We start from the raw sequence: 22,534 nt of genomic DNA, 5'->3' as shown, positions 1-22,534 counted from the left end.
AGGCAAGGCGGCGAGGTGAGGGCTCAGTCTCACAGGCACAGGCACAAAGGCACCTCGCAGGTTCCTTTCGCCCGTAATCTCGCAGCAGGCGACGCAGCGACGCAGCCAGTCAGTGGGCGAGCGACACTTTCACTCTCTCCTTTGCCATCCGTCCATCGACTCTGCGGATCACGCTGCGAAATAACCCAGGAGAGAGAGAGAGGCATACGAGGATCGAGAGGCGACATTCTTGCCGCGCCGCCACCAACACCACCAACCTCCGCAGCCCTGTGCGGCCCATCACTGCCGCGCTAGCCCAGCATGTCCTCGTCTGCTGCTGCGCACCACTCCCACTCCCCAACCCCTTCCTCCTCTCATTCCCACTCCCACTCCCACTCCCCTCCCTCCACCACCACCACCACGACCGCACGTCGCGAACCCCCTCGCAAGCGGAATCGTGCCGCCCTATCATGCGTGGCGTGCCGTGAACGCAAGATCAAGTGCGATCGCATGGTCCCCTGCAACCAATGCACCAAGCGCGGCGACGCGGAGCTGTGCTTCCTCGACCCGTCCAAGCGCGGACCACCACCGGGTCAGAGCAAGAGTATGAAAGTGCAGGAACAGATTGCTAGGCAGGATGAGATGATGGCCAAGAGGGGGAGAGGAGCGGGTGAGGCGGGTACAGCTGCGCAACACCCTCACAGCGCCGATGAGTGGACGGCGGTCAATCAGAGGTTGGCTCAATTGGAGGCAGCATTCGCCGCACGCGGTGAGAGTGGCGCGTCGCCCTCTTCTTCCTCTTCGTCATGGAGACCATGGGCATCCGCAACAGCAGCAGAAGCAGCAGCCGCTCCTCGTCCCAACCCCGATCCCTCTGCTTCCGCTTCGGGCTCCCCAGTACCCATCGCACGCACGGCCGCCGCCGCCCTCATCAAGTCCGGACCTGACAGCGACACAGAGGACGCGGCCATGGTTCTCGAGGGTCTGGCCATGTCCGGCGGGCAGGGTGCGGCGCAGGTCAAGCGTGGCAAATGCGGTGGATCAGGAGCAACAGCCATCGATGCCGCAGATCCAGACGGAGACGGGGAGACAGACCCTGTCAAGTCTGAACCTCGCCACTCATTCGCAGCCTACGCCGCGCAGAACCAACACCGCGATATCATGCTTCCCGTGAGCCAGGGCGGCACATCGGGCCTTTCGGCGGCGGATGTGGTCAAGGAGATGAAGAGGACTTGTATGAACAAAGAGGGAAAAAATGGCGATGACGAGGAGAAGACTTATGCCGACCTCCTCGCGCTCGAGGCACAAGGAGTTGATGTCTCGCCAGCGGATAAGGTGTGCACGCTACTCAGCTCGTCGACTTCCCTCTTCAGGCCCATCTATGGTCCTGAGTCTTTCCTTGGGTTCGGTATGGGATGGGCTTTCCCTGCTGCTGAGGCTGCGGGAGATCTACATGTTAAAGGCGGAGAGTGCCCGGGGAGCGCACAGAGGGAAGCCGTGTTGCGGGCTATCATTAGAAGTCTGCCTCGCAAGCAGTTGGCTGAACAGCTGGTCAGCGTGTATGCGGATAGGGTCAACTTTCTTGCGGGCAATGTCGTGCATATGCCTTCGTTCAGGCGCGAGGTCGAGGTGAGAGCGCCGAGACGATCGTCGCGCAGACACACACGCTGACCTCCTCCCCCCCTTTTCCCCCGCACGCAGAGCTTCTACGCCCTGGAAAGCGTGGAACGCCAAGCACGCGTGGTCAACAACGTCGACGTAGGCTGGCTAGCCGTGTACCTCCTCGTTCTTACCCTCGCGCTCCGCTTCTATCCCTGCGAACCGCCCGCCCACTGGGCATCCATCGCTCACTACTTTGACGGTCGCTGCGTCCATCTCTGGGCTAGCGCGGCGCGTACCTGCCTAGGCCTGGCGCGCTACCAGTCCAGCCAGTCCCTCGCCGTTCTCCAGTCCATCCTCCTCGCCAACCTGAGCGACTCGCACGCCGGCCGTAAAGTCAACCAAACCATGCTGCGCATCGCCATATCCAACGCCCACTCCATGAGCCTGCATCGTCTCGGGGATCGCTCCCAACAGCCCAAGGCCGGGGAGAGCCAAGGCGTGGCGCTGCGTCGCGAGATGGCAAAGCGAATCTGGTACCAGCTCGTCTTCAAGGACTGGTCCTGCTCGCTGTGCTCCAATGTTTATGTAATCCAAGAGCGTCAGTTCAACACCCCGTTGCCAGGCAACTACAATGATGAGGACCTGGAGCGCAGCCCTCTACCCGCTCCACGGCCACGCGAGGAGCACACCGACATGAGCTACTCGCTCGAGGCCTTCGAGGTGGTCAAAGCAAGCAAGCTCCACGCCGACGTGCTCAACGACAAGTGGCTGGAGTCGGGCGAGTCGCGTGGGAGGGCCAAACTGAGCTGCTCCGAGGCCAGTCGCGTCGACGCCGCCTATCGTGCGGTGCTCGAGGGCCTGCCCAGCTTCTACGCCGTGGGGTCCGAGCACGGCACCAAGACCAACGTGGAGATCGAACGTTGGCTCCTCCAGCAGATGATCTTTCACCACATCCTAAAATTGCATCGTCCGGCACTCTCTTCGCAACCGAAAGCCCGCGTATCCTGCGTCGCCCTCGCACGCTCCATCCTCGACACTCAAAAGAAGTTGCGAGGCACCTGCACGGTAATCGATCGACTGCTCTGCAACCTGGCGCAGTCTTATACGGCGGCCATTGTCCTTCTCCTCGACTTGCTGCAGCACGGTCGAGAACACAACCCGGCGATGCGCCTCATCATCCGCAGCGAGGTGGCCGAAGCGCTTCGTGCGCTGCACCATGTGAATGAGAGCAACAACTCGACCGAGGGAGGGATACGCGTCATTGAGGCCCTGCTCGCAGAGGAGGAGAAGCGATACCAGGCCGCGCAGGCGGAGGATGATGCGCACTTTGCTGGTGCGGGGGGGAAACGCAAGCGGGGAGATGTGGCCGCACCACCCAAGAAGAAGGAGTTGCTCAGTCTTGCCCTCCAGATCGCCAAGGCCGCCAAGTGCGAAGCGGCCGGGTCTTTCCGCTCTGGCAGTGGTAGCGGGGCGTGCACGTCGCAGCAGGAACAGGTAGAACGAGACCAGCGAGCAGCGCAGGAGCAGATGGCACGACAGAACGCTATGCTACTCGACGCCACGCCAACTTCTTCGTCCGCGGACGCGCCGTCCTTCTTCCCGCCGCAGCAGGAAATGGCAAAGGACGCCCTCTCCCGCTCGCTAATGCTTCAATTGTTCAACCCTCCCGCTAACCTAGCGCTAGGTGGGGCAGGGGGGAGCAACCCGCAATACTACAACAACCTATTCGGAGGGGCCTTTGGCGGGGCAGGGGGAAGTGAGAGCGGGCTCCTTCACTCAAGCATGGTTGGGCCCAACGGCGTGGAGGCGGAGTTGAGCCCTACGGAGGGGGATTGGGCCGGTTTCGATCTGGGGGCGTGGTTGAACCAGTTTGGCGGGACGGAGGGTGGACAAGGGGCCAGTCCGAGTGGGTCGGTCAGTTCGAATGGGCGTGTGGTCAATGGCGCTGGCGGGAATGGGGGGAGTAGCGCCGCGGGCAGTGTGTGGAGTAGCGATGAGTCCTCTTCTGGCACATCGTCGTCTGCTCTGGCTACGAGTCACACCTCTTCGGATGCAGGCTCGCCCATGCTACATCGCAAGGCGAGCGAATTGAGCGGGAATGGAGCGGGACTCTCCCCTCCTGTCAGGCACGATAGCGCTTCCTCTTCGTCCTCGTCTGGCGCAGCGCCCACGCACCACCATAATAGCGATGCGACGCAGCAAGGCCTGGACGCTTTCTACTCTTGGGTCCTCTCGCAGGGCCTCAACATGCGGGGCGCGGGCGCCGAGCAACCTAGACTGGGCAACGGCACTCCCCTCCTCGACCAATCAGCGCCCCCCGCCTCGTCCATGCCCAGCACATCGGGCGGACCCTCCCTCGCCCCAGTCCCACCGCAAGCCCTCGCCCCCTCCAGTCTAACCTCAAGCGGCCCCCTCGCACAATGGCAACCCCCCTTTGGCGGCCCGCCCTCGCAGGGCTGGAACGTCACGTCGCCCGATACATCCCTTCCTCCTACGAGCGGGCTCACCCCTACCTCTTCCGCCGCCCTACCCAATGTCGGCACGCCCAGCGCGGGAGCCAATGCGGGGTCGGCCCAAGGGGCAGGGGCAGGGTTTGGAAGCATGTTCGGCGCAGCGGCTGGTGCTGACCCTTCTTGGCTAGCCAACGACCCGAGTAGCGTTGCGGCTTGGTTGAGCATGCCTGGGTTGTTGGATTGGGGCGGAGGGGCGGGGGCGGGGCTGGGTGAGGGAAGATCGTAGAGCTGCGCCGCGCGATACGATATGATTCGCTACAAAGCAAAGCAAAGTAGCCGGTTGAGGTTGAGTTGCTCCATCTCTTCTTCTGTGAGGGTATCATGGACTCGGCCCATTCACGCACACACGCGCGCAAGCTCTCTCCTATTCTTGTGGAAAAGAGGCGCTCCGAGACGTCCCCCTTGTATCCTTCTCATCTCGATTGTATTCTCTCTTCTTGACCCGTGACCCGACTCGATTTGACAAGACTTCGTCGTAGCCCTTCTTTCGGAAACACGCGATCCCCTTGCTGTGTTCTTTCTGTGTGTGTGTGTGCGAGTATCGCGATCCTCCATCGTGATCCTCAGGACTCGTCACTGTCACCGAGACTCTCTTGCCATTCGTTCATCATCTCACCTCATCTCATCTCGTTCATCCCTCGTCTCGCACCTTTCGCCGATGCCTCCCACCCACCTCATTCTCTGGCAGCCCAGCGTTGCGTCGTGCGGGCTTTGGAAGTGTTGAGACCACCGCACACGGCACAGTGCACAGGGTTACGTCAGGCCGCGGGCGCCCGCGCGCCAGCGGGCGCAACTTTTAGCCAGATCGACGTGAGACAGTAGCAAGGAGCGAGGCGCGAAAGAGATTCAGGGTGTAGCAAAGCGTGGTGGTAATGACGACGATGATGAGCAAGCATGATGCATCGAACACACTCGGAGGAGGCTTCTTTGCTATCATCGCTCATCGCTCTCCCTCGTGATGAGCAATAGCAAGTGCTTTCCATTTGCACGCGCGCTCACTCGGCGTCTTGCTGCTCAGGCTCCTCGGGAGTTTTTCCATTTTTTGCCTCCAATCCTGACGGCGTGACAGGCAGGCAGGCAGGCAGGCAGGCAGGCGCATCCATTTCCCTCCCGCCTCCCGCGGCACGATGACATTCCTCCTTTGCCTCTGCGCGAGAGGCCGCCGCGCCATCCTCTGCCGCCCGCCGCCCGCCGCCGGGTGCTCTTTCTCTAGCGCACGGCGGGCTAGCAGCTGCCGTCGGCGGTCGGCAGATTTTTGCAGATTGTGGCCCATCGGCGCGGCGAGGACGGCGAGAGGGACGGCGACTTGGACGACTGCGAAGTGCAACTCGCGGACGCATTCGAAAGAACGCAGCGATGAGGCGGGAGCTCATGTATCATGCGCCTGCCGAGCGAGTAAATTAAGGGGCTTAGTGTGCGTCTCACGATGTGCGGAACGAACATGGATGGGCAAGGCGACGTACGAGAGGAAGAGTGAGAAGAGTGCGTCGTTTTCGCAGGTGTTGGAAGAGCGGCGACGAAGGACGAGCGAGCGAGGGGAGCGAGGCGACTCACCCATCTTCTTTGCTGCCGCCGCTGCTGCTTCGCTGGCAAACGTACGGCGTGGGGCGCGCAGGTACCGTTGCAAAGTGGTGTATTGAGCTCTGGGGAAATCGAGAGCACGACGAGAGATGGGCGCGAGGAGAGATGTGGTGGCGAGCGTGGGCGAAGAAAGTCTGCCTACCACAGCCGATCCTGACCTCGACTCCCACCGCGGCGACCTCTCTTGTCGCGCGGGGCTCCCATCGTGTGTCATCGAGTCCCGTTGCGAGTCTCATTGCTCTGAGATCGCTCCTCGCTCGGCGGCAAAGCAGAAAGCACGCTCATCCATCTCTGTACGCACGCTGCGCTGGGTCGTGTGTGTGTGTGTGTGTTTTGGATCCGCCCGCGCCTTCGGGCACTAGAGGAGTCGGAGTTGCGGGATGCGCGGCGGGAATTTGCCGCCTGCTCGAGCGAGTCTCGCGGCTCGGCGTTCATTTAGAGACGCAAAAAGGGGTGTGCTGCGCAGACAAGGCGAGACGTCGAGCGATCGCATCGCAGCTTGACTTCCTTTCCATCACTACTCACGGCTCCAGACTAATCCTCAAGGAGTCCGCGCTGCTACATCTTCAAGTTCCTCAAGCCAACCACCCCCCATCAATCACACGCAGCCATGGTCTTCCAGCTGCCGGTCCTCACGGGCCACGCCATTACAGGCAAGACGCTCACGGCGTTTGTGGCAATGATTGCCTCGACTGGTTTCCTGCTCTTCGGCTACGACCAGGGTGTCATGAGTGGGCTCATCAACACGCGTCAATTCGTGAGTATCGCGCACGCAGCCTGCGAGCTCCAGCGCTAACCGCATGCCTCCCCTCGCCCGCCTCGCCCCGCGCTCGCAGGAAACGTACTTCCCGCAAATGACTGAGATCACCGACCCAAAGACGGGCAGATCGCTCAACGACCGCTTCGACTCGAGCGTCCAGGGCGCCGTCGTCGCCATCTACGAGATCGGCGCCCTCTTCGGCTCCCTCTTCGTACTCTGGAAGGGCGACGCCATTGGCCGCCGCTCGTCCATCGCTCTCGGCTCCCTCATCATGACCGTCGGCGCCGTCATCATGACGGCCTCGTACGGCATCGCCCAGTTCACCGTCGGCCGTATCATCACGGGCATCGGCAACGGTATGAACACGTCGACGATCCCCATGTGGCAGTCTGAGCTTTCCAAGGCGCACAACCGTGGTCTTCTCGTCCTCATCGAGGGAGCCCTCATCGCTGGAGGCATCATGATCAGCTACTGGATCGACTTTGGCTTCCACTTCATCGACTCGTCGATCAGCTGGCGTTTCCCCCTGGCCTTCCAGTGCATCTTTGCCCTCATCCTCTTCTTTGGCATCCTCTGCCTGCCCGAGTCGCCTCGCTGGCTCGTCAAGAAGGGCGAGTCGGCACAGGCTGCTCAGATCCTTGCCCAGCAGGATGCGACCACCGTCGACGACCCCGTGGTTCAATCGACGCTGCGCCAGCTCGAGGAGTCCATCTTTGCGAGCGAGAAGCTCATGGGCGACTTTTCCTACCGCGAGCTCTTCACCAATGGCCCCGAGCAGAACTTCTACCGCGCCTCGATCGCTTTCATCGCTCAGGCATTCCAGCAGCTCTCAGGCATCAACCTCATCACCTACTACGCCACGTCCGTCTTCCTCTCCATCCAGCCGGACGACACGACGGCCCGCCTCCTCACCTGCGGTAACGGTACCGAGTATTTTGCCGCCTCCATCGTGGCCCTCTTCCTCATCGACACGCTGGGTCGTCGCAAGCTCATGATGGGCACCGCCTTCTTGATGTCGGCGAGCATGGCCATCCTCACGGGCACCGTCTTTGACGTGCAGCGTCGCGGCATTGGCAACGGTGGCGGCTCTGCCATCGTCGCCGCCATCTTCCTCTACTTCTTCAACACCTGCTTCGCGCTGGGTTGGCTGGGCATGACCTGGCTCTACCCTCCTGAGATCACGCCTATCCGTATCCGCGCCCCGGCCTCGGCTATCGCCACGAGCAGCAACTGGCTCTTCAACTTCCTCATCGTCATGATCACCCCTCCGGCCTTTGCGACCATCAAGTACCAGACGTACATCATCTTCGCCGTCCTCAACCTCTCCTTCATCCCCGTGATCTATTCGTTGTTCCCCGAAACGAAGCGTCGCGGACTAGAAGAGATGGACGTAATCTTCGCCGAGGCTCACGAGACGTCCTTCTGGGTCCCCTCGCGCTTCATGACGCGCGCCTGCTACCTCTCGATCACCAAGCCGCACATGACGAGCGAGGAGCTCGACGCAGAGCTCACCAAGCGCTTTGGATCGGGAGCGGCTACTGCTGGAGCTTCGGGAGCTGGCGCTGCGGGCGAGAAGTACGCGCCTGGTGTAGAGGCTAAGGAGCACCAGCACGATGACGACGAGGCGGCTGTTGAGAAGCAGGCGGCTAATGCTGGTACGGGCAACAATGGGACTCGCGAGCCCAACACCGAGGCTTCCTCCAGCCACAGTGGTTCGTCGCACTAAGCGTGCAAGGGGCGGTGGCGAATCCAACTCACCGTCTACGGTGCGGGGCGCGGCACGACGCGAGTCCCGCGCATGACGTGGAGCCCAGCCCGCGAGTCTGCTTTCTCTGCCTTTCCTCTCGCTTTGTACACATCCTCTCGACAGGGCATTCATCAGCAGACGGTCTTTTGCATGCACCGAAATCAGGGAGAATCGTGGCAAAGCAACGGGAGGAAGGAGTGGGGACCAGGAAGAGGAGAGAGTAGCGCCTCGTGCTCCTCTCGCCTCCTCGACTCAAAGACGGCGACGACGCTTTTCCTCGAATTGTAATTTTTCCCTCGTTCATCTAAGCTTTCCTCTCCGCCCCACCATATATCTACGAATCGGATCATGCACACTCTAGCACCCACTTACAAGGCGACGCAGCGCATCGATGTGTGAGAGGGAGTCATTGAATTGGTGGAGAGTAAGGCGGAGCGGGGAGCGGGAGAAGCCACGCGACGCAGGTCGGCGCGGGGCGGGCGGACAGGGCCACGCGAGCGAACATGCGGGGCGGGTTAGTCTGGACCGCACGCTGGAGTGAGATTCGCCTCCCCAAGCGACAAGATGAGGAGCGCGATGTTGTGGTAAGGCGAAAGGGAGACTCAAAGGTGATGAGGAGAGGACAGAGAGCCATTCTGGTGGGTGAGCTGGTGCTATACTATTGAGAGGGGAGAGATGGATGACCCTGTGGGTATATTCAAGGTTCTGGGGCGCCATGTTGAGGGTGAGGGCGAGATTATAGCTAGTCTCCCGCTCAGTCGGCCGCGCCCTAGCTACTTGCTGCTGCTGCCAGTCTTTCCCTTCTTCTTCTTCTTGCCACTCTGCTTCTTCTCCTGGCCGCTCGTGTTCTTCTTCTGCGGCTGCTGCTCCCTCTCCGCGGCCTCCTCATCAGCATATGTCCCGCCCCTACGCTCCCACGCTATCAGCTGCGCCACGTTGTCCAGAATCTCTTCGCCCATGTACTTGACGTAGACCTGCTGATTGGGCTCGCACGTACAGATGTCCTCGTATCGCACCTTGGTCTCCCAAAGGCGGCGCATCGTGTCTAGGACCCAGTAGGGTCGCGGCGCAGCGGCCGAGAAGGTGGTTCGCTCCTGCTTGGCCTTTGTGCCGATGTACTTGAGGTCGTCACAGCCCCATTTCACCTTCCTGAGGCGACACTCTGTCTCGATCTTGTCGATGTTGGGCGGCCAGCGGAAGTTCAGCGTGCGCATGATACGTGAGAGCATGGCCTTCTTTGTGGACGAGAGGGACGCCAAGGTCAAGGGCGAGGAGATAGTCAGCATCAAGGCGCATCAGCGATGGTGCTCAACGCGCACACTCACGCGACGCTGGTCTATGAGCTGGCGCTCCTCTGCGTTCGTTGTCTGATAGACGTCTAGGGTCGAGTCTTCGTCGGAGTGGAAGTCGAGGGAATCTGTCGACAAGTCCTCGCTGCTCGACTCGTCGTCGTTGTCTGCTACTGACTGGTGTTGAGCTTTGGTTCGGCTAGACTAGCCTGCGCTCAGACCCCTTCTTTGCCCCTATCTGGTCTCTTGAGCTCGAGTATGTATCTCCTTCAGCTTCCTCCTTTTGAACCATCACTTTGAATCGACGTGCTTCACATTACACGTGCGAAGAGGATGTAGAGACGTATGCTGTGGGCCAATGTATGGAATGAGACATGCCTGCGATGTCAAATCTGACGAGGTGCGAGTGGATGCGACCGTGGGAGAAGGTGATGGTGATGGCAAGGAGCTGAGCCTGTGTTCAGCTCAGCTTGTCGTCGCCCATCAGAACCTTTATTCCACTCGATGCGATCTCGAGATGGAGCGAGCGAGACAACGGGAGGCAGTGGTCTACGCGCCGGCGCGAGATTGACTCTCACGCGCTCAATCCATTTGGGCAGAGTGCTCAGCAGCAGCGTCAAGGTAGCGTCTCAGTGGCTCAGCAGCGCCTCCTCAAGACAGCGCTACAGATTTGACACGCTTCGTCCATCTCACAGGTGACGCTGGTGAGAGCCCACGATACCGCAGGCTCTGAGCAGCACGCAGCATGCATCACAGGGGGACTGTATCAGGCTGTCGCTCGCGTCTACGGCAAGCGAGATATCTGGCGCTGCAGCACACAAGCCGCTCGATGAGAAGCTCTCAGCAAGCTCTAACATCCGTATCGTCTCTCTGGCCATCAAGTCACGGTGTCCTCAGTCGACAAAACCCTCTTTACTTCATCCCAAGCATCACATCAAGCCCTTCCTCGTCCATAGGGCAGGTGCATTCGTTGGACTCGCATTCCTCGTCGCTGCGGCTGGGGTGGCTAGACCGTCAGATCATTTGATGCAGAGGCCCCTTTCTGCTCTCATACGTACCATAGGCCCTCGTCCACGCAGCAGTACGCTCTGGCACCCCCAAAGAAGCAGAGGTAAAGGAGCAACAAGGCGGAAACTTGAGCCTCATGGCGTGCGATGAAGATGATGGCCAGGATGGCAAGGAACGTGCAACCGTCGGAGCAACAAGCACTACCTGAATGCAGCCATGAGCGGCAGATCATCGCGACTGATGGCTTGATCAAGCCGGTTTTCGCTGCCCCACCGCCACACGGCCCGTGGCTTGCGGGTAGTTGTGACGGGCGGTTTACAGAACTCTGCCGACAGGCGCTGAACGAGTATGACACTTCAGGCGATGCTTCGTGGGTAAATCAGTCGAGCAAGGGAGCAAATCCTCTGCGTCGAGAGATGATGGACGGCATTGTCACGTCGTTCAGTATCGAGCTGTGATGATCGAGTAGCTATAGTGCGGTACGCAGCAAGAAGCTTGCGGCTAGCCTCCGTAAGCAGGTGACGCTCAGCAGGCCAAGAAAGGTCCATTCCCGCTCGATTCCTTTTCTTCAGGTCAGCCGTCCCCCACAAAATCACCAGCAGCCTTCCCTCTGGGCCAAAAAGCTAGCGTGTGCCGATGCGGACGTCTTGCTGCCTATCTCCTTCTTGAGGAGCTTTTCCAGCTCAGCGGGGCAGGTACACTGGTCTGCCGCCGCACAGACGGCATTGGTCGTGCTGAGAAGGGACCGTCTACCGTCAGCATCGCGTTGAAACGAGTCAGCGAAGATGGACGGACGCACCAACGAGCCGCGTTGCAACAGCACATCGCCTTGGAAAGGGTGAAGAGAGAGATCAGAGTAACGGACAGGAGCAGGAAGTTCAAGCTCTTCATAACGGCGAGGCTGTTGGTGCAGCGAGGTGAGTGTTGGAGGTGAAGGAAAGTAGAATGGGGCGAGTTGATGGCCTTTCGTATCTTTCACTCGCCTTCCGTGCCCCACGACCCTCGAGCGGCTGCGGATGAATACGGCGGCTCGCCCCGGCATCGCAACGCCAAGGAAGATACGACCGACGTGGGAAGTCACGAGCGGGCCGAGCCGCTATTGTTTGGTGCTCCAACATGAGGGACGAGCGGCGCGTGCAGCAGGAGGCTGAGAATCCTCACCTGAGACGCGATCGATTTCGAGGTGGTCGAGGCACAATCGGGAGATGGGCTCCCTCTCTCGGCCGCTTGTGTCTGATGTCTCTATCTGCGCTGCGTGAATTGACGGCTTCAAAGAGCCGTCTCTGCACGACCCCTCCCTTTCCTCCACGGCAACCACCCCTTTACACCTCCCTTCTCCCTTCGCGGCGACTCAGATTGCGACTTCCCTTCCACCTCGCCCCGCTTGCTCTGCTCATCCTCGATCATGACCGCGTCCAATGACTCGTGAATGCGCACCATAGGGCCCAATGAGCTCGAACCGTACTCCTCCGCACCTGTCTCCGCAAGCTCGTCCACGGACCTCGAAGCGTCCATACCAGCCCTGCGTCGTTTCGCTACGGAGCTCTGAGTGCTCGCGCCCCTGCTCCTGCTGAACTCGAGGGAAAAGTCCGAAGCCACTCTACGCGCCCCTCGTGCCGAGCTTGGTGGTAGTGACGCTGCGTGTCTCGACTCGCTTGTCTCTGGTCCGTCTGCGGTGGAAGGCGGAGAGAGGCTGAACCCGCCTCGCTGGTTGAGGAGACGCCAGGCTGCTAAGCTCTTTGCGGGAGGGAGAGACATGCTTGGGCGTGGCGAGGGGAGGGGGGCGGGGAGCTGGCTTGTCTGGTCATCGTCCGCGTCGGCATCCGCGTCGTGAGAAAGGGAAGCATGAGGAAGAGAGGAGAAATCCCGTTGCCAACTATGAGAGGTTGCACGTACGGGAGAGGTGGAGATTTGAGGTGGCGTAGACAGCGCTCGTGGAGAGAGAGGTGCTGGGTGGAGTGGTGGATATGGTTGAGGAGACGCGACGCGAAAGGCGCGTTGGATCGTTGCGGTCGGGATTGAGGAGCAAGAGTGTTCGCTACCGTCGCTGTCGTGTATCGTGGCAATGCTTGGTGTGCGGTGGGTCGACGCACGGGCTGCAGGGAGTACGACCTCCAGCGACTCTTGTGAGCGCGACAGTCTGCCTTCACCACTGGCACGGCCTCGAAATGCTTCAAAAAGGCTTCCAACGATTGCGCTGCCACTTCGTCGTAGAGTACGAGGTTGATCTTGGTGCGTTGTCTTTGGAGGAGGGAAAGGAACGAGCCCGAGTACACGCTCAAACTTGGGTGCGCGGAGGAGACGAAGCTGATCGAGAGAAGTAGAAGATGCGTCCGTATCGCTTGGCGGAGGGCGTGACTCAATGCCGTCCTGCTGAAAACCCTCCCGCCGCGTCATTGGCGTCTCTGGCCGTTTCCAGAAACGGGAATCGGCGTCGTCTTGCACTGGCACCCGCAGCCGTGCTTGCGACTGTGGCTGGATCCGCGTTCCCACCGAAATCGGCGCTAGCTCTGGTGCTGGCTTTGGCGCTGTTGCTTCTTCTGACGATGCTGAGGCTGCTCCTGCTGCTGACTCCCTGCTCGGCCCGAGGGGCAGCTTCTGTGTTAGCGCGCTGCTCGTATCGTCTCCATCCTTGGCGTGGCCCGCGTGCGGGAAGGCTAGACTTTCCTGGATACCATGGTGGTCCTCCTCGAGGATCTGCCTCGCCATTCCCCAAGCCTGCGGAGCGAGAACCTCCATCTCCGTGGATGCGGAACCACTCACCCTTACCGTGCGGTTGCCTGACGTCGAGGGTCGGCGGGACATTGTTGCGATCGGAAGAGGAGGGCGGTCCGTGTCACCTGCGGCAAAAGAGCGCTTGCGCGAGGAGCCATCAGCCGTAGAGGGACGCTGGATGTGATGCGCGGTTGGGTTGAGGGGCGATGGATTCCAGGGCGCCGACCTGCGTGCCGTAGGTGAAACGAGCGTAGGTTGCGGCGCCGCGTCGATCGACGCTCGTGCCTTTAAGCTGAGCCTGCTAATCGGCGTCGCTGAGTGCTCCGGCGGCGTATCGAGCGAGGGACGCCCCTTCCAGCTCAACCTGCGAGTCGGCGTCGAGGTCGCGCCCATGACGGCAGCCATTGCCGACGTCGGCGTGCGTTGCGGGCTACTCTCCTGGACGGGCGAGCTTGGGAGACGCAAGAAGACGTTCATGACCGTGTCGTGACTGGTGGCCCTTCGCTCTGCATCGCAGCGAAGGTGCTGCGGGATCGACGAGAGTGTGACGGTGCGCGGCCTCTCTTGCGCGTGGGCAGAGGAGGTACGACTCGGGTCCGCCGGACCGTGATGTTGGGCGAGGGGCAAGAGTGAGCTCTTCCTGTAGTGTAAGCCTTGGAAGGGCGTGCGGGCGCTGTGCGGTGGGGAGTCGACGGACGAGCTGCGAGGACGGTGCGGATGCAGGCGGTCAGATGTGGTGAGCACGGTGCGCTGGCGAGAAGAGTGAGTGAGAGTGGGAAGAAGTGAGTGAGAGTGGAAAGAAGTGAATAGATATTGAAGAGTTGAGAAGGTAAGAGAGAGGAGACGGCGAAGCGAGGAGAAACGGGCGACATGCTAAGCTCCGCGTGAAGAGACGACGACATTCTGAGCTCCGCGTGAAGATGTGATGTTGATGTGAATGGCTCACTATGCTCTCTGGCCCTGTCGTCCCTGCTGGTGGTGTTGGTGCTGGTGTTGATCCTGCCCCTGCTGAATACCCGCAAGCACAGCCTGGTCTTTGGCCGTCAGCTCTCCCGGATTCTCCCTCGCCCTCGCACGTTGCATCCTCGCTCTGCTCGTAGGGGAAGGCGGGCGCGGCGGCGGATTCATGCGTTGCGCTTCCTTCAGGGACATCGTCGGGTTGTTGTAAGACGAGATGACCGGGACTGTTTGCAGGGGGCGAGGAACAAAAGTCAGTACCGGGAGCGCGCAGGTCAGGCTGCCATCTCGCGCACGCGCACTCACAGCTGTGATCGCGCCCAATCGTCGCCTTCATCAAGCCCTTCATCCACTCGCGCACAAGCAACGCATCATCGCTCGAAAAGTAGTGCGGCTTCTCCGTCTCGTGCAGGATCTTGAACCCGTACTTGCCCGGGTTGGTATTCTCGTCCGCAATCACCTTGTACCCCTTCATGCTGACGTAGCCTTTAATTTTGGGCGCCGAGGGATCGCGCAGGATGACGAGATCGCTGCCCTTCAAGGCGAGGTAGCGCGGCTTCCAGACATTGTAGCGTTCTCCCTTTTTGCGCATCCAGCCCTCGAGATCGACGGGACGGATGCGCGACATTACAGGGCCATTCGCGTCGGCTACGGGCGCAGGCGTCGATGCGGCTCCATCTTCTGTACCCACGGCTGCGGCGTACCCTCCCAGCGCAGGGCCCATCCTCGTCGCGCTCCCACTGCCGTTGCTGGCCTGCGACGTGCGATTCCTGCGCGCCGTGTCGCCCATGGAATCGTACGTCGGGCTCGTGGTAGGCAGCGAAATCTGGTCCTTGAATCCTCCCCCTTGCTGCGGCATCTGGCTGCCTCTGTTGGCGAGTCGGTTAAAACCGAGCTTGGAAAAGGTGCCTCCGCTCTTGAGTGAGGTGGGCGCGTCGTCATGGCTGTTGGACCCGCGCGAGGGTGGCGAAGTAGGAGCGGCCTTGCGTCCACGGCCTGGACCGAACGAAGAGAAGAACGAGGCGCGATCCGCTGAACCGCTCGGCTTGAGGTTGGAGAGGTTGCTACTGTGCTCGCGCTTGCGTGGCGATGCGGGCGGAGGACCCGCTGAGCTAGTCGAGGGTGCTCGTCGGTTGAGCAGCGCTTCGTCTGCGAGTTGCGAAAGCGATTTGCCGCTCGTCGCGCCGCCCGTCGCGCCGCCCGTCGCGCCACCGTCCTTTGAAGACGAGGTGGAGACGCGGTTGTCGTTGACATTCGCGCGAGGTTCCTCGTCGATTGGGTGCGTGATGATCGTCCCACGATCGTAGCTGACCTCGCGCTGAGCTGCAGCCGTGTCGATGGACGCCGGCCGAGCTCCCAATCCCGTTGCAGCTCCGGCCCCAACGCCAGCCGCAGCCGCAGCCATACCGGAAGCCGCCGCCGCAGGCTGAGCGTCCATGCTGCTCTGGCTGAAGTCTCGCGACGCCGAGTTCATGCTGGGCGACTGAAGACCCTGTGCGGGTGCGGACGCGGACGCGGGCACGCCCTTCAACTCCTTGATCGCGTTCGCCACTTGGAAGCGCTTCCCAAATGCCACGATGTCAATCTCCTTTAGAATGTTGACGTCCATCTCCAACAGCACATCCCCACTGATCTCGTGCTCGGCAAACTTGCTCACCACGCTCGACTCGTCCCAGCCACGAGAGCGTGCCCACTCTACCACTTGGTCTACGCTCCAGTCGCGTGGGTCTCCCGGAGGCGGCGGTGGACGAGCTGAAGCGGTTGATGCTGTGCGTGATGCGCCGAGCGCGGGAGGTCCACCTGGCATCATCGACGCCTCGCCCGTGCTCTTGGGTGTGTCTAATCCGCCGGCTGCTGATGTAGGGGCGGTCGTCGTGCCAGTGATCGATGATGCGTCTGCTTGCGAGGACGAGGCGTGCCTGCGCGTGTTGCTGTCGACGGATTGCTGGTCGGCAGGGCCCTCGGCACGTTGTGAGAGGCCCAGAGCTGCTGCGCCTGTACCAATGGCTCCGAGTGTAGCGGCGCCGACCGCAGCAGCAGCGCCGGATACGCCCGAGGATGCTGCGCGCTCTTGCTTGTTGGCTACCGCGTCGTGGTCTGTAGTCGATCCAGGAATGGGTGAAAGTCCCGTGGCCGGCACGTCATCGAGCTCATCCTTGGCCCCTTGCCCGTTGCCCTGGGCTGGTGTGACCTGTACAGGCGGTGTAGAAGAGGAGCCCGCACCCAGCAACGGCGAGCGATGCGCCTGCCCCGCATACTCGTCCAGGCCCGCCGCACTGCCCGCGGCGCTCCCCTCAGAATCGCTCTCATCGCTCATGTCCACGCCCGAAATTGGCGCAACCTTGGGCCCTTCATCGGGCACATCCCCTCGTGCGACAGCCTCGTGCCTCTCTGCCTCCTTTTGCAGCAACATCTCCCTCTGCCTCGCCTCTTCCTCCTCAAAGATGCGCTGAGCCTGAGCCTTCATGCGTGCTTGCTCCTCGCGCTCGCGGTCTGCTTCTGATGCGGCATTGGCTTTGGCCTTTGCGGCAAGGGCGGCTCGCGCACCACCTTGGGCCTGATATTGTGATACGTCTCCCTCGGCGCTCTCTGCGTCATCGCCCTCGTCGTCGGTACGCTGGGATTGGAAGGATCGGCGAGCAGGGCCGCCTTGTCCTTGCGCACCGCCTCCCTGCAGTTCGTCCAGTGCTTGATCGAGGTCTGCCATGGTGGACTTCATGGTGCCAGTGCCGGGAGTGGTTCCACTGGCTGGTCCACCTGCGCTCAAGGCGAGGGCTTTGGCATTCATTGCGAGGTCTTTGTCGAGGGTGGTATAGGAGAAGGGGAACAGTCCCGTCTCACCCGCTTCATTTGTGCCCTGAGCGAGCAAGGATGTAGCAATGTCAGCCACATGCGCTCAAACAATCACGCGATGTTCTCGCCTCACCTGCCACCATCCATCCCCGTAGGCATCATCCTTTTCTACGACTCGAATCGTCTCTCCCACTTTGAAGGACACCTCGTCGGTGTTCTCTGCAACGAACTCGTGCAGACCATATACGCGGTCCTGCTCCATCGCGAGCGTCGTGCGGCGTGGGTCGATGGGGTGATGATGATGATGATGATGATGAGGTGGTGAGGAAGCGCAGTTGTAATTGCAGCTGCTCTCTCGTATCGACGTCGCAGGCTGGCCCGCTTCCCGCCGCCGCCTTGCTGGGTGGGTGCTGCTGCTGCTGCTGCTGCTGGGCGGAGCGGGTAATTGCCAATTTGGGTCGACCAGGGCACGAGACGAGTCTGTCGTTGGGGCGAAGCGGGTGAGCGAGTGCGTGCGTGTGTGGGCCACGAGGGCATCTCGAGTCGAGGGAGAGCGGAAACGGCACCCGCGATGAAATGGACGGACCAGGCAATTTCGCGCGACGACTCCACTCTTGAGAACGGCGAGACAGACGCAACACTTTGATGCCTCGATCCTCAACGCCGCCTGCCTGCCAAGGCTGCATATAGCCTCGTCATGCCAGTCTCGTCGTCTTCTGCGCTCCATGTCAGTCTGTCCCTGCATACCTCCGAGTCATCCTCGCCATACATCCCACCACGCAGTCAATGGCCCATTGCAGGACAAGACGACGACGACGACGACGATGACGCATGGGGCTCAGCATCGACGTCGTCTAAGTCGAGATGGCTCACAGCAATGGCAGCCTGGCACGGCAGCCGCTCAGCCGCGCGAGTAGCAGTCGCTACAGCAGATGGCAGCTGTTGGCTCTTCTCTCAGTCAGACAACGCTGCTACTCCTCCTCGCCGCGCGCAAGGTCGCCCTCCGTCACCAACCCCCTCGATAGCCAGCACGCGCAGCCATCGCGAATCTCACCCGCCGCCCTTTGCTGGCTTTCATCACCACAGCAATGCGCCACCGGAGCCCGTCGTCAGTCCAACCTCGCCCACATCGACCAACCTCGCATCCACATCGGCATGGAAGCCCACGTCCCCCGATGCACGCCAACAGCAAGGCTTTGATGCCCTCGAGAGCAGGCTCGAATCGCAATACCACTCTGGAGCCGGGCATGGCTCAGCGCCTAGTAATCGCGACTCGGTAGTAGGCAGCTTCATGGAAACGCTCGGTCTCAGCAAGCATGCGCCTCACCATCACAACCATCATGGCAGCCACCACGGCAGCCACGCCTCGCCATCGCCATCGCGAAGGGAGTCGAAAGCTGCCACGCCATCAGAGACATCCAGAGCCCCTTCGCGAGCAGCTGCGGGCACGCAAGCATCTTCAAGCAGACGTGCATCACACACCCGCTCGTCCGCCATTGCAGGCCCCTCAACCGCAGCCTCTACCCTCCTCTCACTCTCTGTGCCAGCGGGCGATGGCAGTCACGAGTCTGGCAGGATGTCTCGCTCAGTCTCTAGGTCCAGTCGCAGGGAACAAGAGCCGCAATATGAGCCGCCAAGCCCGCCAGCTCCGACTCCTCTTCGAAGCGTCAAAGCCTACGCTCGCCTCACGGCCAGTAGCGCAGACACGTCTCCCATCGTCGCGATGGTCACTTGCAGTCTGGCGAGCGCGGAGTCACCAGACACGCTCGTCTTGCTGCATCGACGCGGCTGGATGACGGCAATATCGATCGAAGACGGGACAGTCCTGGGCGATCTGGACTTGGCGTCAGTCTCTGCGCCCGTAGAAAACAAGGACAAGGCCGCGCCGCCTGCTTCCCTGTCAGCCAGCAGCGGCGGCGGAGGCCTCGTAGCTTCGACACTGGCCGCCCTTCGCTCCCACAGCAATTCGCCAGCCCCTGCTGCTGCCAAGTCGCACCTCTCAGCGCCCGTACAGCCAGGAAGTCGACCAGGGTCTGCTCTTCTACGACGCGCATTAACCAACGACGCACCACCGCTCGAGCAAGCCGCGCAGGAGAAGCGAAAGCAACGAGCCGTTTCCTCTCTCGCGTCTATGCACCTCGTAGCCAGCTTAGACGGCGTAACGCTGCTAGCCTGTTTTGACGCTGCGGAGAAACGGCTCCTCTTCATTGCGCTGCGACCTGCTGCGGGGGGTGCTGCGAGCTTGAGCGTCATTGAGGTAGCCGATCTCCACGGATGTAGTCGAGAGCGTTGTCCGTCTTTTGCGGTGGAGGGCGATGCAGTCAAGGTTGCGCATGTGAATGAGGAGAAAGAGAGTGTGACGGTGCACCGCTTTCAGGTGACGATGGCGGCAGGGAATGCTACGGTCGACAAGGCTGGTTTTGCCAAGCTCACAATACCAGAGGATGCTGGTGGGCAAGTGCAGCGATGCAGTCTGCTCACCGCGGGTACGCTTCTGGGTCACGCGGCGGGAGAACGGCTCGTGCTGCTCAGCTCCGCGGCCTGCGATAGTTTGGGGGTGGTCAAGAGCATTCACGTCCCGGAGCTGCAAGATTTTGAAGTCATCTCTCCATCCTACGCCCTTGCTCGCACCAAGACTACCACTAAGCTCATCAGCATCGACGCCGACAGCCTCACGCTACTCAACGACGTTCCAGGGATCGACGTCGCAGCTCACTCCGGCCAGCTGCTCCTTTCGGCCTCAGCAGCGCCGGAGTGTCTCACGCTACAATCCCTCCTCGACTCGCGCGATCTCTACGCTTCGTCTCCAGTGCAGCCTGCAATCAGCGCCCTTTTGCCACTCAGCATGGAGCGCATTCTCGCCCTCACGTCCACGGGCCACCTCACGCTAGCAACCCTCAACGACCTCCTCGCCAATCGTCTCCCCACACCCAACCAGCCACCCTCCACCTCCGCTGCCCACCCCGCGGCTCGCGCAACGATGCTCCGCCAGGTCACAAACCCACGCAATTCCTCCACCAAGCACATCCTCGCGGCCTTCTCCACCGGCGCAGTAGCCTTCTGGGATCTCGCAACGCTACGACTCCAAGCGGAATGGTCCCTCTTCACTGCGCCCGTCCTAGACGGCCTCTGCGTCGTTTTTGGGCAAGAGGACAACACCTTGCGCCTTCACGGCTGCCTCGCCCTTGCAAGCACAGACGGTACGGTGGCCATTCTAGCGCTCGACGGCCTGAAGCTCCTCTACCTTCTCCCTGGGCGAGGAGAAGAAGCTCCACTCGACTGGCTCGCCGTGCGCGCAGACGAACTCATGCTAGTCTATCGCGATGGCAGAGCGCGCGTGTGGGACGTGGCCACGCAGGAGCTACGCCGCAGCATGGGCTTGGATCAGGCGGAGGGTATGCTCAGCGATGGCAGGGGCAGCTGGAGTCGGTACGATGTTGGAGTAGAGCGAGAGGTGGCTCAGTCGGGCGTGCTGTCCGCCGTCTCCCCTAGTGTCGCGTGCGATACGCCGCTCATGGGGGCGAACCTGAAGAAGGGAATCGACGCGGCTAGCAAAGCTGCGGGGGCGCACGAGGGGATGGCGAAACCAAAGGCGGTCAGGCCAGGCAGCGCTACGTCGACGTCTGGCGCGTCACGCGTGCAGAGCATCTTGCGCCCATTGATGGCAGCGCTCTGGCCAAGTGGCATCGACGACGAGATGGATCAGGCGATTGCAAGTCTTTTTGAACCGGCTCTGGACCTCGGTACCGCCATGAAGCTCGGCTCGGCCTCATCATCCACGCAGCCAGGGTCGCTGCGCCGCCACTACCACTCGACGACCTCTTCGCTCAAGGCTAGCTCGTCAACGAACGCCAGCCGCTTCCTAGCCCTCACAGCAATGCTCAAGGTGCTCGCTCGTAGCAAGGCAGGGACAAATGCCGATCGCTGCATATCCTGGCTCAGCACGTCCGCTCCTCGCACCTCGCCCCTGAACCCCGCTCTCCTCGCGCTACACCTCGTCGATCCTACGCCAGAGATCCGCTCCGCAGCAGAAGAGCTCCTCGAAGCGCGCATCGCCATGATGAGCGCAGAAGAAGTCGACACGCTCGTCGTCTCGTGGCGCAGCCTGCTCCCCACCGCACACTCCTCGTCACCTCGCGCGGCGCAATCACTCTCCCTCCTCGGCTTCCTCTGTCTCAAACGCTACGCACTCGTCGATCCGGCGCTACTCCGCGACGTGGCCGAGGCCGTCTTCCACTCTCTCAGCAGCGCCCACTCTCCGCAAGCGCTCCGTCTCCCTGCTCTCTGGCTGTGCGTGCAAGGCTTTTCAGTCTGGCAGAACTACGTCGATGCCATGGCGCTGCTACGGTCCCTTTTTACGCTAGCCATCGACACGCACGACGACGTCACTGCATCACAGGCAGCAAAGGACGCCGTGATTGCCATCGCAGAGGAGCATACGCCGCTCTTTATGACGACGCTCAATCTCGACTTGCTCGCGCTCAGTGGCGGAGACGGACACGCGCCTTCCTCGTCAACGGCGGCCAACGGCGTCAGGACTATGCAGCTTCTCTCTTTCCTCGTCTCTCTGCGGCCAAGCCTCCTCGCCCCTTCGCTCCCACGCATCTCGGAGGCGGTGGTTAAGTCTCTCGATCCCACAACGAGCAGCAGCAGCAACGCAGGCTCGTCGTCCTCGCCCAAGCCCAATGCCCCCGCCCTTCCCGGCCCCTCGACAACGCAGCGCGACCTTCTCCTCCCGTCGGCGACCCACCTCATCTCCACTCTCGTCCGCGCGTACCGCACGCTCGCCTTCCACGGCTCCACGCAGCGTCTCGCCGTGGGCACTCACGAGGGAGCAATTGTCATGTACGAGCTGCGCACTGCCACGCGACTCTTTGTGCTCGAGGGTGGTCACGGCTCACAGGCACACGGTCATGCTCATCACTCGACGCAGAGGGGACCGTTGACATTGCTCAGCTTCTCGCCGGACGGACGCAGATTGGTCAGCCTGTCTCTCACGGAGGGCAAAGCGCTGGCGTGGAAGGTTGGCTCTTCTCTCGCGTCCTGGCTGCTCAGACCAGGCGGGGTGCCACGGCAGGGAGGAGGGAGCGGCGTGGGCGGTGGTGGCAAGCAGCAGCAGCCGGGCGCCGAGCCTGCGTACAAGGTCTGGCGATTCACGCCGCGCAGTGGTGAGGACGATGAGGCGCTGCGCTGCGAGTGGGTTGGGGAGAAGAGGTGCGAGATTGAAGTGGGCGCGGACGGACACAAGAGGGAGAGAACGCTCTTTGATGTCGAGTAGAAGGCGCGAGACTGTAATTGTAAAATATCGAGCACAGCAGGCAGGGCTATAGCGTAGCGTAGACGCGGGCAGATCAGGTGTCAAGCTGAGACTTGGAGACGGGGCGAGGGAGTAGACGCGTGCCGTGTGACAGCAGCCGACGCGAGCGAGGCGGACTCTGATGCTAGGCTGGCCTGCCGCTCTACGGTACTGCGCAAAATTCATCGGTGAGTCACATCCCTCTCTGGCGCGCTCGACGGGAGCTAACTGCTCATGGCGCCTTTCGCACAACACGCCCCCCTCCATCTTTCCGAACGACCACCTGCAGCGCCG

General features: G+C 61.5%; 6 protein-coding genes across 6 annotated transcripts; 3 read left to right on the top strand and 3 right to left on the bottom strand.

Moving 5' to 3' along the window:
* Positions 1 to 145: 145 nt before the first annotated feature.
* Positions 146 to 4,690, top strand: BDZ90DRAFT_235045 (hypothetical protein). Its single transcript, XM_025507244.1, has 2 exons — positions 146 to 1,608; positions 1,681 to 4,690. Exons 1-2 carry the CDS (start codon positions 301 to 303, stop codon positions 4,318 to 4,320), a joined length of 3,948 nt encoding a protein of 1,315 aa, XP_025359116.1. The 5' UTR covers positions 146 to 300; the 3' UTR covers positions 4,321 to 4,690.
* A 521-nt stretch (positions 4,691 to 5,211) lies between these two features.
* On the bottom strand, positions 5,212 to 5,980 carry BDZ90DRAFT_235043 (hypothetical protein). Its single transcript, XM_025507243.1, has 2 exons — positions 5,649 to 5,980; positions 5,212 to 5,478 (listed from the first exon to the last, which is right to left on the bottom strand). The coding sequence occupies exons 1-2, from the start codon at positions 5,909 to 5,911 to the stop codon at positions 5,319 to 5,321; spliced, it is 423 nt and encodes a 140-aa protein (XP_025359115.1). The 5' UTR covers positions 5,912 to 5,980; the 3' UTR covers positions 5,212 to 5,318.
* A 305-nt stretch (positions 5,981 to 6,285) lies between these two features.
* Positions 6,286 to 8,161, top strand: BDZ90DRAFT_228913 (hypothetical protein; the record flags this gene model as incomplete). Its single annotated transcript, XM_025504850.1, has 2 exons — positions 6,286 to 6,432; positions 6,512 to 8,161. 2 exons carry the CDS (start codon positions 6,286 to 6,288, stop codon positions 8,159 to 8,161), a joined length of 1,797 nt encoding a protein of 598 aa, XP_025359114.1.
* Positions 8,162 to 8,955: 794 nt separating this feature from the next.
* On the bottom strand, positions 8,956 to 9,468 carry BDZ90DRAFT_228912 (hypothetical protein; the record flags this gene model as incomplete). Its single annotated transcript, XM_025504849.1, has 1 exon — positions 8,956 to 9,468. One exon carries the CDS (start codon positions 9,466 to 9,468, stop codon positions 8,956 to 8,958), a length of 513 nt encoding a protein of 170 aa, XP_025359113.1.
* Positions 9,469 to 14,139: 4,671 nt separating this feature from the next.
* Positions 14,140 to 17,206, bottom strand: BDZ90DRAFT_247434 (PH-domain-containing protein; the record flags this gene model as incomplete). Its single annotated transcript, XM_025507596.1, has 16 exons — positions 14,140 to 14,378; positions 14,458 to 15,522; positions 15,559 to 15,590; positions 15,615 to 15,643; positions 15,674 to 15,784; positions 15,809 to 15,817; positions 15,851 to 15,879; positions 15,901 to 15,918; positions 15,952 to 16,306; positions 16,343 to 16,456; positions 16,493 to 16,538; positions 16,563 to 16,665; positions 16,699 to 16,740; positions 16,768 to 17,008; positions 17,078 to 17,163; positions 17,185 to 17,206. The coding sequence occupies 16 exons, from the start codon at positions 17,204 to 17,206 to the stop codon at positions 14,140 to 14,142; spliced, it is 2,541 nt and encodes an 846-aa protein (XP_025359112.1).
* A 435-nt stretch (positions 17,207 to 17,641) lies between these two features.
* BDZ90DRAFT_263340 (hypothetical protein) lies at positions 17,642 to 22,222 on the top strand (the record flags this gene model as incomplete). Its single annotated transcript, XM_025508602.1, has 1 exon — positions 17,642 to 22,222. The coding sequence occupies one exon, from the start codon at positions 17,642 to 17,644 to the stop codon at positions 22,220 to 22,222; it is 4,581 nt and encodes a 1,526-aa protein (XP_025359111.1).
* Between the last annotated feature and the right edge of the window lie 312 nt (positions 22,223 to 22,534).

The sequence above is a fragment of the Jaminaea rosea genome (assembly GCF_003144245.1).
Source record: "Jaminaea rosea strain MCA 5214 unplaced genomic scaffold BDZ90scaffold_20, whole genome shotgun sequence".
NCBI classification, from domain to species: Eukaryota; Fungi; Basidiomycota; class Exobasidiomycetes; order Microstromatales; genus Jaminaea; species Jaminaea rosea.
This window is presented reverse-complemented; position numbering and strand designations above follow the sequence as displayed.

Coding starts and splice junctions, on each gene's coding strand:
- BDZ90DRAFT_235045 (XM_025507244.1), top strand. CDS start 301: ATGTCCTCGTCTGCTGCTGCGCACCACTCCCACTCCCCAACCCCTTCC. Junction 1,609..1,680: donor CGTTCAGGCGCGAGGTCGAG/GTGAGAGCGCCG, acceptor CCCCGCACGCAG/AGCTTCTACGCCCTGGAAAG.
- BDZ90DRAFT_235043 (XM_025507243.1), bottom strand. CDS start 5,911: ATGAGACTCGCAACGGGACTCGATGACACACGATGGGAGCCCCGCGCG. Junction 5,479..5,648: donor GGCGGCAGCAAAGAAGATGG/GTGAGTCGCCTC, acceptor CTCGCTCGGCAG/GCGCATGATACATGAGCTCC.